The sequence below is a fragment of the Peromyscus californicus genome, unplaced genomic scaffold (assembly GCF_007827085.1).
Source record: "Peromyscus californicus insignis strain IS unplaced genomic scaffold, ASM782708v3 Scaffold_4__1_contigs__length_199733344, whole genome shotgun sequence".
Taxonomy (NCBI): Eukaryota; Metazoa; Chordata; class Mammalia; order Rodentia; family Cricetidae; genus Peromyscus; species Peromyscus californicus.
Genome location: NW_026294562.1, coordinates 50,007,424 through 50,025,387, shown reverse-complemented (window position 1 = coordinate 50,025,387; position 17,964 = coordinate 50,007,424). Strand labels below are relative to the sequence as shown.

At 44.3% G+C, this 17,964-nt stretch overlaps 1 protein-coding gene across 1 annotated transcript; it reads left to right on the top strand.

Annotated features, from left to right (window-relative positions):
- The first annotated feature begins 6,755 nt into the window (after nucleotides 1–6,755).
- LOC128125184 (non-histone chromosomal protein HMG-14) lies at nucleotides 6,756–7,873 on the top strand. The gene has a single exon (XM_052762311.1). It carries the CDS (start codon nucleotides 6,834–6,836, stop codon nucleotides 7,125–7,127), a length of 294 nt encoding a protein of 97 aa, XP_052618271.1. The 5' UTR covers nucleotides 6,756–6,833; the 3' UTR covers nucleotides 7,128–7,873.
- The last annotated feature ends 10,091 nt before the right edge of the window (nucleotides 7,874–17,964 follow it).

Below are 17,964 nucleotides of genomic sequence, written 5' to 3'. Positions count from 1 at the left end.
CATTTTTATAGGGTATTGTAAATAAAAACAAATTGTATACTTGAAAACGTGTACTTGTATTTTATACCTTTTTTGTTTCTGAATTTGTTTTTAATGGGTTTTCCATCATACTTGGATTCACTAGCAAAACTCTTTTTTGTTGTTGTTGTTGTTGATTTTTTTGTTTTGTTTTGTTTTTCCAGAGCTGAGGACCAAACCTAGGGCCAAACCACTGAGCTAAATCCCCAACCCCAGCAAAACTCTTGATGTTGGAGAAATACCACTTTGCCCTAAACAAATTCACGTATTTCTAGAAAGATGCCCATCTCTCTCTCCTTTTAAGAGACTTAGGTAGCTCCCTTAAGCATTTAGCTGCCCTCATGGTTTGTATTTCTCTTAGGTATAGCCCTGTAGCTTTGTTTAATCTTTAAAAACAAAAAAAAATCTTGCTAGGCACATATCTATAATCCTAGCATTCAGGAATGTGAAACAGGAAGATCATTCATCATTTTTACTCTTAAAGTGATCAAGATTGAAGATTCAGCAAACTAGTAAAATCAGAGGAGGATAAGGAATGGAGAGATGGTTCAGTGGTTAAAGGCACTCGCTGTTTTTCCAGAGGACCCGAGTTCAATTCTCATCACCAACATTGGCAGTTCACAGCCCTCCATAACTTCAGTTCTACAGGATCTGATACCCTCTTCTGGTTTCTGTGGACACAAAGGCATGGTACCAAGGTATGCATACAGGCAAAGCACCCGTACATGTACTTTTTTTTTTTAATAGGAAAAACAGTGGGAAGGGACGTTGGATCCAAGAGCAGAGCACTAGATGGAATGTTACTTTTGTTAAGAGTAGAATATAATGGGGAGAGATGTGTTTTTCAGAAAGGGTTTCTCTGTGTAGCCCTGGCTGTCCTGGAACTCACTCTGTAGACAAGGCTGTCCTCGGAACTCTCAGCAGTCACCCTGCCTCTACCTTCTGAGTGCTGGGATTAAGGGCGTGTTGCCACTACCTCAGAGGTTTTTGTTTGTTTTTTCAATTTATTTTATATCCCGAATGCAGCTTCCCCTCCCTCCTCTCCTCCTAGCCCCTCTTCCCTGCCTCCCTCCTGCCTCTGCCCCCCCCCCCCCCCCCGCGCCTCTGCCCCCCCCCATCCATTCCTCTACCATTTCTATTCAGAAAAGGGCAGGCCTCCCATGGATATTGACAAAACATGGTATATCAAGTTATAAGGCTAAGCACCTCACCTTGTATTAAGGCTGGGCAAGCTAACTCAGTTTGGGGAGTAGAATCCCAAAAGCCAGCCAGAGTCAAAGACAGATCCCACTTCCATTGTTAGGCCTACAAGAAGACCGAGCTACACAACTGTCACATACATGCAGAGGACCCAGGTCAGTCCCATGCAGGCTCCCTATTGGTTGGTTCAGGCTCTGTGAACGCCTATGAGCCTGGGTTAGTTGATTCTGTGGGTTTCCTTGTGATGCCCTTGACCCTTCTGACTTATATAATCCTTCTTCCCGCTCTTCAGCAGGATTCCCCAAGCTCGGCCCAATGCTTGGCTGTGGGTCTCTGCATCTGCTTCCACCTGTTGCTGGGTGAAGCAAGAGATGGATTCTTAACGTTAGCATAAACCCTGTTAGGTGGCTAATCTTGGGGAAGATCCACAAGGCTAGATTAAACGTTTTCAGTGGGAGAACATAGGATGCAATACTTCACAACTTAGAGACCTGGAAACCGAAGCTCTAGGAGGTGGAACTTGATTGAGGCCCTGGGTTGACTAATGGTAAAGACCCAGAGAATGTTGTAGTTACTTTAAAAGTTTGTTTTTTTCTTTCTTTTTTTGGATTTTTGAGACAGGCCTTCTTTGTGTAGCTTTGTGCCTTTCCTGGAACTAGCTTTGTAGACCAGGCTGGCCTTGAACTCACAGAGATCCGCCTGCCTCTGCCTCCCAAGTGCTGGTATTAAAGGCGTGTGCCACCACCGCCTGGCTAAAAGTATTTTTTAAGCCTAGGAATAATCAATGTAGTTGATAATTATATTAGGTGATAGTTTGCAGTATAACAGTTAAAAACTGGCATCAAGATTTTTTATGAGTTTTTTTTTCTGCAAATGTATGTGCAGCCATATGTAGGCTGGTGCTTGCAGAAGTCAAAAGGATACCAGATACCCTGGAAGTAGTTAGAGATGATTGTGAACTACCATTTTGGGTGCTGGGAACTGAACCCAAGTTCTCTGAAAGAACAAGTGCTATTAACCTCTGAGACATCTCTTCAGCCCCAGAAAAATTGCTGCATGGGAAAATACAGTAAAAGGATAGAGCATACCAGCTGAAAGATCAAAGTTCTACTTTAATAAGTCCAAGCTAGAGGTACTTAAGTAAGGTCCCATATCTACCCTAAATTGCATTTTTCCAAAACCACAGCTATTGAATCACTGAAGTAGCCTTCTTAAACTTTAGGAAGACAAGACATGGCTTATGGATTTCTACTTTGGGAGGACAGTGAGGTCTACTGTGTGGGAAGGTCAAAATGATCTTACATTTTTCCTCTTCTAGCTATGCTTGAGTGGATTGGCATTGTGATCTTTGAGAAATGAGTATGTCGGATTTCAGCAAGCAAGGCTTTGCTCTGACAACTCCGCATCTTACAATGATCTAATAGCATTATGTTGACTTTCTTTCCTCTTGCATTAGAGACACAGTTATGAATAGCTTGCAGGTCTCATGACAGCCTCTGCCTTACTTTTTGGTTTGCAAATGTTGCACGGAAGGCTGTTCAGAGGAGCTTGCTCATTATTCAACGTGACTCTCCAAGCTCCCAATTTAGCTGAACTCATTCTCCAAAGTATGTAGAAGAGAACTAAGTGATGAGCAGTGTGTGTGTGTGTGTGTGTGTGTGTGTGTGTGTGTGTGTAGTGTAGTGTGTGTTTTTCCCAATTGTGAATATAACATCCTTAAAACTGCTTAGATTGTATCAGTTTGAAGATCAAGAAATGCTGGTGATACTGCTAACCTAGCATACACAAATCCCTGGGTTTGATCCCTAGTACTGCATAAAACTGGGTACTCCCAACACTGGGGAGGTGAGGCAAGGTCAGGAGTTCAATGTCATCCTCAGCAGCAGAATGAATTCCTGGCCAGCCTAGGATACATGACAATAGGCGGAAAACAACAGGAAAACACCTGATACTTGATAAGCCAATCAAAATAAAACTGACAGTTACAAGTTATTAAATGAAAATCCCAGTGCCGAGACTGGACTACCTCATGGGCTGTTGGTGAGGGAGTTCCCTGAGGCCTCAAAACAGTCAATTGCCACCTCTGTTGGTTGCCACCAGAACTAGGTAGTAAGACCCTGTTTGTAAAGGTGCTTTGGTCTCAGGACATAAAGAAATCAAGCTGGAAGTTTCCTATGTGTCAGCTAGATCTCACAGTGCTGGAAGATGCTATGCAAGCTGATGAGAACTGTCATCAGTAGTCTTATTCAGCTGTAGACACTAGCTAGCTACAATGGTACAGACCAGCTAGGCAAGCTGAGCCCACTGCTTCAATAGTGGCAGGTGTGTTATGGGGGTGACCAACCACTTTCTGCTTGAAATGGATGCTTGCACCACGGGAGAATACTCACATCTGATACTGTAAACCCACTCAAAAGCCCGTGACTGGAGAGGTCATATGCCCAAGTCAGGAAACTACTGCTGTTGTCTTGCTAATAGGTGTGATGTGTCCGTCAAGTTGCCTTCCAAATACCTATGTGCATATGACCATAAATGCTGCTGTCAGTTTTGGTCAGAGAAACTTCTTTTTAGCAGGGGTCAGTGGTGACTTCAAAGACTCTTAAGTCAAAGTACTGAGATACTGAGAATAAATGGCTGTTGAATATCCATAAAAGGGGAATCTATATCACTCCCTACAAATCTCAGGGCACTATTGGAAGGAGTGGGAAGAATGTAAAAGACAGAGGAAATGGAATAAGGTAGAATACTGACTTCCAGGTATGATAGGACTATGGTAATCTTGAACTCACAGCATCTGTGATCACCTGTGCAAGGTTAGATCAACATCCTGTTATGGAAGAAGGAGAGGCTCGTGGGGCCCCACCCAGCCTGAGGTTTTATGTGTAGTTAATGGTTGATGGGGGATGGAGAGACTTTTATTCCAGTGGTGTAGTCACTGGTAAAGTGTCCGTGCTTCTGTAAACAAACCCTCCCTACATTCCTATAAGGGACCTTAATGAGACTGAGCCACACACACACAGACATGAGAGTAAAAGGGGGACCAGTTGGGAAGAGGAGGAGGGTAGTGGGAAGGGGAAGGAGGGTAGTGGGAAGGGGAAGGAGGCAGAGAGTAATAGAGGGGTAAGTGTGATCCAAATAGATAATGCACATGTATAAAAAGTGCAACCATTTTTTTTGTGTGTAGAATATATGCTAATAAAAAAAACATCTTGAGTCACGTGTGGTGCACACCTTTAATCCCAGCACTCAGGAGGCAGAGGCAGAAGGATCTCTGTGAGTTCAAAGTCAGCCTGGTCTACATTATGAGTTTCAGGACAGCCAGGGCTATGCAGAGAGTCTGTCCAGAAATAAAATAAATAAAACATTCTGGAAAAAAATTATCTAAAATTTTACTCTCCAGAAAGGTAAGAGTTTAGTGTGTTGCTCTTGAAGTGATTTCACCATGAATATGCACACAAATAAATAAATTAGAGACACTTTGCACTTACCATGGCTATCTTTCTACATCAGTGCAGAAAAAGCCACCCTGCTTATGATTCTGTGTCCCATGGTGCGAAAATGTAACTGTTTCAAATATTTCTCATCTGTCACCATTTCCCATGAAGAATAAACAAGAGTAAGCCTACATGACTTTACATTCCTGTAACTATTTTTTAATATAGAAAGAACATACTTTTTAAAAAAGATTTCTATACATATGATTATTTTACCTGTGTGTATGTGTGCCATGAACCGTATCTATGGCCCCAAACAAACCTTTTCTACTTTGATTATCTAGCATTTTGAAACAGAATTCGGACAACTGTAAATTGTACTGTCAAAAGGTCCATCTAAACCAGCTGTTCTCTCTCTGTGGGTCACAACCCCTTTGGAGTCAAATATCACATATCCTGCATATCAGATATTTGCGTTATCATTCATAACAATAGAAAATTACAATTATGAAGTAATTTTATGGTTGGGGGTCACAACATGAGGAACTGTATTAAAGGGTTGCAGCATTAGGAAGGTTGAGAACCACTGAATTCAAGACCATCTGGCTGTAAGGGCTAAAACTGGGATTTGTGTCCTAGCTGGGAGATAGTTCCTGATCCTAGATTTGAGCTTTGTGTAGAAGCAGCTGGAAAGCTGATGGCTTGAAGGCAACATCTGCAGCCTTCCTGATTGGGTTTTAATGACTTCACTTTCAGCAGGCAGATTAAGCAGTTGCCTCTTGGGAATGTCCAAAAAGGGAACTGGGTTTGTGATAAGTTTTGAACCACAGGGATGGGTGCAGTGCTGTAGATGTGGATCCTGGGAAGGAGAAGCAAATGGCATTCCTGACTTCCGTTCTATCGATGTTGTGAAACACACAGACTTGTTCCTTCTGTGATTTGCTGCATTCACATTTGAGCTGCACAAATGCAGAAACTGTCTTGTTCACCCCAGAACCCAGCAGAGGGCTGATAGGTAGCAGGCAACCAAAAACCATCTGACTGTGAAATGACTGTGCTATGACGAGACCGAGCATAAAGGAGATATTCCAAGAACCCCTTTAAACAGAAACAAAATGGGAAGTCTGTTTCCCGAGGCCTGTTTCGAAACACATTGTCACTTGTTTTCTCAGCAAGTCAGGAACAATTTGATCATGGAAGTCAGACCTGATTGTTCTGGTGCAGCTCCCAGTCCTAGTGGATACTTGTAGTTGGTAAGTACTAGAAAGAAGCAGCCAGAGTAATGGCTTTGAAGGAAGGAAGGTTTGTACATGGCAGGATAGGGTGGGGCTTTGTAACTGGGTGCTTTTCAAGCAAATATGGATGAAAAGAGAACAGTTACACAAAAGAAGCCCATGGGAACTTCATGAAGTGGTGGTGTGAGCCAGTAAACCCTGTATCTGGGAGACTGAAACAAGAGGACCACTGTCTGAATTCAAGGCTAGCTACAGAGTGAGACCCTGTATTTAAATAAATAAATAAATAAATAAATAATAATGTTAAGAAGCCACTAGAGGGGGCTGGAGAGATGGCTCAGTGGTTAAGAGCACTTGATGTAGAAGGCTGACTGGGTGGTTAAGAACACTGACTGCTCTTGAAGAAGCCCAGGGTTTAGATCCCAGCACCCACATACTAGCTTACAACCATCCACAACTCCACTTCCAGGGGACCCAGTGGCCTCTTCTGACCTCTTCAGGCACCAGGCATGCAAGTGGTACACATACATAAGTGCAGGTTAAGCAGTCATACACATGAGATGAAATCAATAAATCTAAAAGCAAGAAAGAAAGCCCCTGAAGGGCAATGTCACTGAAGTAACAGGAGTGGGATCATAGGACATGCATTAGGAAGGGAGCAGAATAGACCTCAAAAGCTGGAGAGGGATCCAGCCTCACTGCATCAGAAAGACAGCATTTCTAAGAGCAAAATGAAAGTAAAAAAACACCTGATATCCACCCTTAGCAATCACCACGGCACGGAAGTCGAAAGAGACCTAAGACCTAAGCTATTGCTATAACAAAATTGCTAAAGTAGTTAACTTCTAACAAAAAGAGATGTATTAGTTCGTGCGGTGGCGGCCGAGGCGGAGTAGCTCCGTGACGGGTTCGGCCTCGCACGCGCCTCCCACCCAGCGCCGCCACGATGCCCAAGAGGAAGGTTAGCGCGGACGGAGCGGCCAAGGCGGAGCCCAAGCGGCGCTCCGCGAGGCTGTCGGCCAAGCCCGCCCCTGCCAAGGTGGACGCGAAGCCGAAGAAGGCCGCGGGCAAGGATAAACCATCAGACAAAAAAGTGCAAACCAAAGGGAAGAGGGGAGCAAAGGGCAAACAGGCGGAGGTGGCTGACCAGCAGACCACAGACGTGCCTGCGGAGAACGGAGAGGCTGAGAACCAGAGTCCAGCCTCTGAAGTTGAAGAGAAAGAAGCCAAGTCCGACTAACCATCCATCGTGTCTGTCAGTGTCCCCGCCTCCCTTCTTGTACAATCCAGAGGAATATTTTTATCAACTATTTTGTAAATGCGAGTTTTTTAGTAGCTCTAGAAACATTTTTAAAAGGTGGGAAGAAGTCCCGCCTCATCCCATTTTTTAAGTGTAAATGATTTTTTTAAGAGGTTAAATCACTTGCTGGTTGTTTATTTTTTGGTACAACCAGAAAAGAGCAGGATACTGAATCAGGAGAGGCTGTGACTGTCTCGGGGGTCACCAAAACATTCCGTAGAGGGGGCTAGTTTTATATCCTACAACACAAAGCATACTTGGAGTCTTGGTCGTGCATTTGTGTCTGGAATATTTTCAGTTATTTCTGGTCTTGTGTTTCTAGTAGAACTGTATCCTAAAAACCACTCCTCGGTCCTTGCCCTGTCAAACTGTCTCTGGTCATGGCAGTCCATTTTCCTAACAATTGTGATAATGTGCTGTGAAAGATTGAAATTTTGAATATGTACTGTATGTGGCATAAAATTGTGAGTCAGTGGAATTAAGGATTGTGAGCATTTGATTGTTATGTGAAGTCTTATGGAAAACTTGCCAAGTTTAGGATGGAACATCACTGGAATAAGTTCAAAGAGAAACAACACATGGCTCTTCTGGGTACGTGAATACATTGTATGACTCTTAGAGTTTGGGTCCGTGTTTTAAGAATTGAAATGTCTGTGTACTCAACCAATAAAGTCTCAGTTGTGAAAGAGTAAAAAAAAAAAAAAGAGATGTATTTTAGTTCTTTGCTGAGAGTCCAAGAGCATGGCTCCGGAATCTGCTCATCTGGCTGAGGGCCCCGTGCTGCTCCATGCATGATGGAAAGGCTAGAGGAAGTGAGTGCAGAACTAAGAAACAGAGCAGCTGACCCACTGCACAAGCCCTCCTGATAACTAACCCACTTTCATGGAGCTTTATTAATCCTGCCTGAGAGTGGAGACCCTATAACCTAATTACCTCTTAAAGGTCCCATGGCCTCTTAATTGTCTCACATGGGCAACTGAACTTCAACATAAATTTTACAGGGGAAGTCACACCCACAACATAACAGGTACCCTAATAAAATCTCACACTGTTTTCCCTCTTCTGCAAGAGGCAGAATCTGTGCCTTTAAAAGACAAAGTGACTAGTCAGTTGTGAAGATGTTTCCCTATAATCTCAGCACTTGAAAGGTAGAGGCAAGAGGTCAGGAGTTCAAAGCCAGCCTCGGCTACATGAGACCCTGTCTCAAAACAAAAAACAAAACAAGTAAACAAACAAACAAAAAAGGTGAAATCATTCAGGAAATAACTTTTTAAAAATATTTACTCTGTGTGTGTGTGTGTGTGTGTGTGTGTGTGTGTGTGTGTGTGTGTGTACATGAGTGCCAGTGCCCATGGTGGCCAAAAGATCTGGAGTTATAGGTAGGTGTGAGCTGACCAAGTAGGTGCTAAGAACTGAATGTGGGTCCTCCTGACCCACAATTGCAAATGTTTTTAACCACTGTGTCCCAAGGGAATAACTTTTTCGTTGTTTATTTTTGAGATTACAATTTAATTACAATTTTTCTCCTTTCCATTTCCTCCCTCCAAACCTTCCTATATACCCCTCCCTACTCTCCTCCAAATGCATGGCCTCTCCTTTTCTCACTAAAGATACATATTGCATCCATATGTGTATTTTTATACATGTATATACAACCTGTTGAGTTCAGAAAATGTTACTTGTGCTTTCAGGGCTGACCAGTTAGCACCTGACAATCAATCGGTATGCTCTTCCCTGGGGAGGACCACCTCTCCCGCTCCCAGCTTTCCTCAACAGCCTATAATTCTTTGCACAGGGTTGACTCCTCATGGGTTTTTCCCCCATCTAGTCTGGCATGTTCATTGGTGTCATTCTTGTTCAGCTCATGTTTGGGCAGTCACGTTGGTGAGACTTTATAGGTATAGCTTCTGATGTTACTATAAGACACAATCTCACAGCAAACTCCCGAATCCTCTGGCTTTTACATTCTTTCTACCCCATCTTCAGCAATAATCCCTGACCTTAGGTGTGTTTTGTAAATGTATCTACTGGAACTGAACTCCACAACTCTATACTTTGATTGGTTATGTCTTCCTGGGTCTCCATCTGTTGCAAAGAGAAGTTTCCTTGATGAGGGGTGAAGACTACACTTATCTGTGAATATAAGGACAAATATGTGTAGATTGTTGTTAGGGACTGTGCTGGCTTAGTAAATTAGTAGTTGTAGATTCTCCTCTAATGACCATGGACTTCACTAGCACTGAATAGTCAGCTAGGTTTCCAGCACTAGACCTGGCATCCCTTTTGTTGAGCAGGTTTTAAATCCAGTTAGAGAGCTGTTGGGTACCACCAAGGAATGTGCCGCTACTGCACCCATAAAGTTGTCATGCCGTGCTTGTTGTTGCTGTGGTTCATAGACATCATAGCTGGGTAGGACTGTTGGCTGCCTACCTCCTTTGGAAGCTTGCGTGGAACCTTCTGGTACCATCAAAAGTAGTCCTCTGAGAGGAGGCATTCAGGTCAACCCAGCTCAGGTGCCTCTGGTCCTGTGTCTGAAGTGCATGGTGTCGTCAGAAGTAGGGACTTACCTTCCAGCTCTAGGGGACAACCAAGGGCAACAGCAATGGTTTGTAGTGCTTTGGAGTCCCTTGGACAGTCCTGGTCAACAGCTCAAAAGAAGGCTGCTCATGTCTGGTACTGAGGTTTTTGTGAGGTGGTCTTTGGCTCTTGGAGGAAGCATCATCAACCCAAATGAGAAAAGTTTCTTAAAACTATATATGAATATTTATACACAGAATTACATGTATTATAGGTATTTTTAAGGTAAATAGCAGTATAATCCTTGTGGACTTGTCAGATTACCATACTGTTATGTTACCCATCTCCCTTCCTTTTCTCTTCTCTAAGTAGGCCCCCTCCCACCTTTTCCCATTTCCCCTACCAGATCACCTGTGTCCTGCCATTCCCTTTTACCTTCCTCCCACCTTCTTCCCTATTCACCTCTCTCCTCATCCCTTAGGAGATCTCACTCTCCCATTTACCTGATCAGATCACTTGTACCCTGCTATTACCCTCTTTATTGCCTCTCAACCCCCCCACATCCTGGCAGTGGTCCCATCTTACTTTCATAGTTTCTGTAGTTAACTGCAGGCTATGTAGTCACATCTGAAGATTTAGATCTAGGAACCTCCAATAAGAGAGAACATGCAACATTTGTCTTTCCAGGTCTGGGTTACCTCATTCAATACATTTCAATATGTATTGCATTTGTGTTGCAGAATAATTGTTTAACTATGTAAAGATGTGTTGCATTTGTTTACCTATGTAAAGATGTGTTGCATCTGTTTCATCTTGCCTGCCTAAAGTACCTGATTGGTCTAATAAAAAGCCGAACGGCCAGTAGCTAGGCAGTAGAAGGATAGGTGGGGCTGGGGGGGTGGGGGGCAGAGAGAATAAGTAGAAGGAGGAAACAATTAACTTTTTAAAAGTAAAGGCAAATAATAAAATAGATATAACTCAGTTCCTTATGCTTTTCTTGAACTTTGAGTCTCCTTGTACATGCAATCCTCATTCATGAGTTCCATCCTTGCTCCCTTTTTAAGTGCTAGCTCCTGACCCTCCTCAGCCAACTTCTTTGCCTTTATGTCCTCTGGAGTTCTGTCCCATTTTCTCCTGGGCTGTTTCTTCCTTTCCTCGCTACATTAGACATCCATAGCATACCTTCTTTTCTCTCGCCATGCCTTCTCTCACTTGCTTACTTTTATCTGCCTCTCTTTCTAATCTTGAAGGGCCCCGCCCGCAAGTTTCTTGCCCCAGCCTCTTCTGGTCTGTGCTCCTGCTGCACAGACTCTTCTCTTGCTTTCCCCAAATGCTCTTAGTTTCCCAGTTTTGCCTCCTATTTCTGGAGTTTCTCATGTTGGTGCTCTAGTTTAACCTGTGCATTGCTGTGCTGCAGGAGGCAGGCCTCCTCTCCCTTCACTCACTGTACAGTCTGCCTTTGCTCCTGGATGCCGGTGACTTAGGCCTTCAGCCCCACGTGTGTGTTTTCCCACCGTTGGCTTTTTGTTTTGGTTTTTGTTTCTTTCCTGTTTCCTCTCTTCTTGGGCTTCTCACTTTTCCTTGTTTAATCCATCTTCCTCCCAGAGGAACCTGTGAACATCTGCTCTTCCACCAGCTTTTGCCTCGTCAGCTCCTTGCTGAATGCTATCTTCGCTTTCCACTCTTCACCCACTTTTCCCATAGGCACAAACCAATTTAGTATTGAACTCCTCACAACATTCCCTTAATTGCTAGTCTAATTTTTCAGCCACAAAAATCCTGCCTCTCTTTTTCCTTTTCATTCTTAATAACTTGGTTTTCTCTCTTATTCTATCTCTTTTCTCTTCAATAGTTTCTTCTTTAATTGCATTTTAAAAATACTCATTTTCTTCTGATGCTATAAGTTTACATAGCTTAATATATCTCTTTTCAGTGTTGATGATAAAGCCTTGTGTCTTAGCTAGGGTTTCTATTGCTGTAATGAAACACCATGACCAAAAATCAAGTTGGGGAAGAAAGGGTTTATTTGGCTTGTACTTTCACATCATTGTTTACTATAGAAGGGATTCAGGACAGAAACTCACACGAGGCAGGATCCTGGAGGCAGGTGCTGATGTAGAGGCCATGGAGGGATGCTGCTCACTGACTTGCTCCTCATGGCTTGCTCAATAGAACCCAGAACCACGAGCCCAGGGATGGCACCAGCCACCATGGGCTGGGCCTTCCCCCATTGATCACTAATTGAGAAAATGCCTTACAGCTGGATCTCATGGAGACGTTTCCTGCACTGAGATTCCTTCTTCTCTGATGACTCTAGCTTGTGTCAAGTTGACACACAGAACCAGCCAGGACACCTTTCATGGCATCTTTGATTTTTTTTTATTATTAATTTTACATACCAGCCACAGATTCCCTTCTCATCCCTCCTCCTGCTCCTCCCCACCTCCCCCCATCCCATCCCTTATCCCCTCCTCCAATAGGGTAAGTTCTCCTGTGGGGGGACAACTAAGCCTAGTACATTCAGTTGAGCCAGGATCAAGTCCCTCCCCACTTTATCAGGAATGAGCAAGGTGTTCGACCATAGGTAATGGGATCCAGAAAGCCTGCTCATGCACTAGAGATAGATCCTGATCACACTACCAGGGGCCTCTCAAACAGACCCAGCTACCCAACTATCTCCCTTATGCAAAGGCTATTGTCCGGTCCCATGCAGGTTCCACAGCTATCAGTCTAAAGTTCGTGAGTTCCTTTGAGCTTGGTTCAGTTGTCTCTGTAGATTTCCCCATCATGATCTTGACCCCACCCCTTGCTCTTGTAATCCCTCTTCCCTCTGTTCAAGTGGACTCCCAGAGCTCGGCCTGGTGCATGGTTGTGGATCTCTGCATCTGCTTCCATCAGTTACTGGATGAAGGCTCTATGATGACAGTTAGGGTATTCACCAATCTGATTACCAGGATAGGCCAGTTCAGGCACCCTGACCACTGTTGCTAGTAGTCTAATCTGGTGTCGTCCTTGTGGATTCCTGGGAATTTCCCAAGCACCAGGTTTCTCCCTAACCCCATAATGTCTCCCTCTATCAAGATACCTCATTCATTGCTCTCCCACTCCATCCCTCCCCCAGCTTGACCATCCTGTTCCCTCATGTTCTCATCCCCCATCCCCTACCCTCTATTGCCCCCTTCTCATCCCCAGTTTGCATCCTTGACTTTTTGGTTTTTGAGACAGGGTTTCTTTTTTTTTTTTTTGGTTTTTCGAGACAGGGTTTCTCTGTATAGCTTTGCGCCTTTCCTGGAACTCACTTGGTAGCCCAGGCTGGCCTCGAACTCACAGAGATCCTCCTGGCTCTGCCTCCCGAGTGCTGGGATTAAAGGCGTGCGCCACCACCGCCTGGCTTGAGACAGGGTTTCTCTGTATAACAGTCCTGTCTGTCCTGGAACTCACTTTGTAAACCAGGCTGCCTTGAACTCACTGAGATCCGCCCGCCTCTGCCTCCTGGGTGCTGGGATTAAAGGCGTGCTCCACTACCGCCTGGTGCATCCTTGATTCTTGCTTGCACAAGACTATTCGAATACTTGCAGCCATTGTGCCGGATCCAGTCACTTGCCTTCAGAGGATCCCGTTCATTTGACTCAATGGAAGCCAAAGTAGTGCGCTACTTTTGGTAGCTGTGCTGGATTCTTTTTAGATGTTGCTCGGCCCCTTGAGCTTTGAGAGGCTTGGCTCTGGTTCCAGAGGGTTACAGTCCATGGCCATCATGCCTGAGAGCATGACAGCAAGCAGGTAGACATGGTGCTGGATCTAGATGGGAGCTTATATGTTGGGACAACAACTATAAGGAAAGAGAGACTTTTGCTTTTTTATTTCCTTCTTTTTTCATGCTGCTTATGACGCAGTTAGAAACAACTGGAGCTCTGCCAGCCGCCGTGAGGCAAAAAGCAACCTTATCAAAAGAAACAATACAAGATGGAGGAAGCTGGCTACTTTTCTGTGCCTTTCTTTGTATATGAAAGTGTTGTGTTTAATCCAGTATAAACTGAGTTTCTATTACTTGCAAATAAGCCTAGCCAATTGTTACAAAAGACTTTTGCTGTCATTTAATATTATTAAGAAAAAACACGTTTTCTTTCTTTTTCTCTTTTTTTGTTTTGTTTTGTTTTGTTTTCAAGACAGGGTTTCTCTGTGTAACTACCCTGGCTGTCCTGGAACTTGCTTTGTAGACCAGACTAGCCTCAAACTCACAGAGCTCCACCTGCCTCTGCTTTCCAAGTGCTGGGATTAAAGGCATGCACCACCACCGCCCGGCAGGAAAAGCACTTTCTAACTGATACAGATTTTGTGGATTTTGTGTCACCCAGAGCCTCCAATTTCCTCTGCAGTGCAAAGCATGCTTTTCTGATGTGAAACAATGGGGGCTATGTAGTTTGAAAATGGTGACAGTTCTGGGGCTTACAGGAACAGGTCCAGACCAGTGACACTTTTTTTTTTTATTTAATTTATTTATTATGTATACAGTGTTCTGTCTGCATGTATGCCTACAGACCAGAAGAGGGTGCCAGATCTTGTTACAGATGGTTGTGAGCCACTATGTGGTTGCCAGGAATTGAACTCAGGACTCAGATGCTCTTAACCACTGAGCCATCTCTCGAGCCCGACCAGTGACACTTTTAAGACATAAGAAAATGTATCATGCTATCAAAATTAAGTCAAATGTCATTCTGCTGTGTTGATGACACCTTGATGCCTGTTATTTATCCATTGGGGGGTTCACACCGCGGCACAGACCTGCAGGTCAGAGGACTGCCTGAGGGGGTTTGTTCTCTCCTTCCACCCCGTGGATTCTGGGGATGAAATTCGGGTTATCAGGCTTGGCAGCAAGCGCCTTCCCAGGCAGCGCTGTCTCACTGGCCCTTGTGTTTGCTTACTTTTCTTGCCATTTTTGAAACAAAGCCACACACAGCCCAGACTGTCCTCAAACATGCACTATAACCAAGAACAGCCTTGAACTTCTGATCCTCCTACCTCTGCTTCCCAAGTGTTGGGACTTCAAGCATGTGCCACCACACCCATTTTTAGTGTGGTGATGGGGTTTGAACCCAGGGCTTTGTGCACGCTGGGTGTGTGCCTTACCACCGAGCCGCATCCCCTGCCCCTGTGACTCCTAGTTTGAATGGATCCTGTTTTGTTTTCTTATCCCTCTCTGATTAGGGTGGGTAAGATGGCTCAGTAGCTAAAGGCTCCTGCCACTGAGCTTGATGACTGAAGTTCAAATCCCAGGACCCCCATGGTAGAAGGAAAGAACCAGTCCCCAAAAGTTGTCTTTTTACTTTCTCATGAGAACCGTGAGATGCGCACACACATAAATAAATAAATACAACAAAACAAATTTAAAGGAAAAAAATCTGAAACAAAATTGTGAATTAAAAGAGGGAAAAATTGCCAGGTAGTGGTAGTACATGCCTTTATCCAAGCACTTGGAAGGTAGAAGCAGGTGGATCTCTGTGAGTTTGAGGCCAGCCTAATCTACAGAGTGATTTGCAGGACAGCTAGATCTATTACACAGAGAAACCCTGTCTCGAAAAACCTAAATAAATAAATAAAAGATGACAAAGCATAGGTAATATATGACATGCCTAGTCATGTCTGTGTTTGAACATAGGCTCTGCCTTTGCAGGTTCTTTACTTATTTGGGTCTCAGTTGTCCTCTCCACAAAAATGTAGGTAGAAGAGTGAGGATGGTATGAATACAAACAGCACGACACATGAAGATACTTTACACAAAATAACAATCCACTTCTGCTTCTAAGAAGTTCGAATGTTTCCAGGCTTTCTCTACAGCTCTCATTGGAAACTGTCTGAGCTTGTAGTTGCTCGGACAAAATATCTATAATAAGACAATTTGGAGAGTTTGGAAAGATGGCCCAGTGGTAAGATTACTTGCTGCTCTTTCGGAAGATAAGGTGTGGTTCCCAGTACCCTAATCATGTAGCTCGTAACTCCCTGTAACTCTAACTCCAGGGAATCTAACACTCTCCCTGGCCTCCCCAGACACTGCTTGCGTGTGGTACACATCAGACCAGCATGCACGCATGTACACACATTTAAAAAAAAATAGCTTTGCCGGGCGGTGGTGACGCACGCCTTTAATCCCAGCACTCGGGAGGCAGAGCCAGGCGGATCTCTGTGAGTTCGAGGCCAGCCTGGTCTCCAAAGCGAGTTCCAGGAAAGGCGCAAAGCTACACAGAGAAACCCTGTCTCGAAAAAAAACAAAAAAAAAAAAAAAAATAGCTTTAACAACAACAACAACAACTTAAGGGATGAAGGGCTGATTTGGGTCTCATGGGTTCAGCCCATGCTCACATGGTTCCATCGCTTTTGGGTGTGATGAGATAGAGCATGAAGGCAGGGGACATGTGGTGGATGGAGCATTTCCCTTCATGGTGGGCAGAAGGCAGAGCAAGAGAGGAAGAGTCCGGGAGTCAAGGTAGCCCTTCAAAGGCTGGCCCTAAGTGCCATCTCCTAATAACCCGGTCAGCTATGAGTTTACAAATGATGAGGCTAGATCCTGGGATCCCATCACCTCTCAATATGTGCACTAGCTAGGGACCAAACCTCTGCATATGAGCCTGTGGGAGAGACATTTCAAAGCCAAACCACAACTTGGGTGAGATCTGGTGAACTCTATTGACCTGGTACAATTAATAATTACAGGTAGCATTTAACATCATGTATCAAGGCACAGTTCCTGTGTTTTCATAATCCTTCTCCAAATCCTTACAAAACAGTTACTAATATGGTGATAAGAAAATTGTCCAGCTGTTGTATAAACAGCCCAAGATTGAATTTACTTAACAAAAACAGGACTTAAGCCCAGGTGATCAAGGCCCTGGGACATTATGACTGAATGAATAAGGAGTTGAATAGTGCCTCCTGTGAGGGGCACGTGAAGCTGTCCTTATTTGAAAACACACAATAATGCTCCACGTGGCTAGACACAAAACACACCTAATGTGCTTGTTGAGCCTAAGGATCCAAAAGCAGAAGGCCCATTACTTCCCTGCAGACTCTGCCAAAGGATCCTTTCTGACACATTCACTCTGTCTCCTCAGTTTCAATGAGTTACATCATTCTGAGGAAGGTCAGAGACAGCCCTTGCTGCAGGAAAAGTTAGACAGCAAACAAAGGAGATTAGACCAATCCCCAGTGATCCCAGAAATAGAATTCCTTCCCCAAGCTCTTTCCCACTCTGAGAACAGTACCTGGAACTGGTAGGCTTTAAGAATCGCTTAGGGAGAGCAGGAATTAGTGTCCCTCTGGCAAGTCACAACAGGGTTACCAAGTGCAGCTTCTACCAGGATCTTTCATGTAGGTTAAGTGAACTGAAAAAGTCTTGACCTAAGAGGGGACGTGCTTATGGAGTATAGGATGCTCTGAAGCGGCCCCCAGATGCCCACCTTAGGAGTAAGCACTGTCCTCAGGTGGGAGTGTTGGTGACTGATAGCTCACAGCTGAGTGTCTGTTTCTCAGGATTGCCCACTCCCTGGACAATCTTCAGGGAAAAGGCTGAACCTCATCTACTCTGAAGCTTGAACACCTCAGTGAGCTGACTCCGGTCCAGCTCATGCTATACTTGAGGGTCTCTGCTGCCACTGCATTCTTTAGCTTCAGACCCTTCCTGCTGCTTTCATTTCCCAGATGGAATGCTCCCCAGTAAAGCCTCAGGGGACTTCAGTCTAAGACAAACTCAAATTACTTCATATTCATCTTTACAAAGAGACTCTTGGGCTGGGCAATGGTGGCCCACGCCTTTGATCCCAACACTCAGGAAGCAGAAGCAGTTGGAGTGAGTTCTAGGACAGCCATGACGACATGAGCTATATGGTGAGTACTTTGATTGAAAACACACAGACCCACACACACAAAATCAATTGATCAATAACTAAAATTAAAAAAAAAGATTACTTTTCTCAATAACAATGTGTTTTATTGACTATACAAGCGAAGTGAGGGTAAAATTGGGGCACCCAATGCCCATACTGTATTACGTTAATGAGGCTTGCACCACCACAAACATCTGCACCATTAGTGGCCGGGTGGTGGTGGCGCATGCCTTTAATCCCAGCACTCTCAAGTAGAGGCAGGCAGATCTCTGTGTGTTCGAGGCCAGCCTAGTCTACAGAGTGAGTGAGTTCCAGGACAGCCCAGACTGTTTCACAGAGAAACCCTGTTTCGAAAAACCAAAAATAAAAAAATTTAAAAAAAA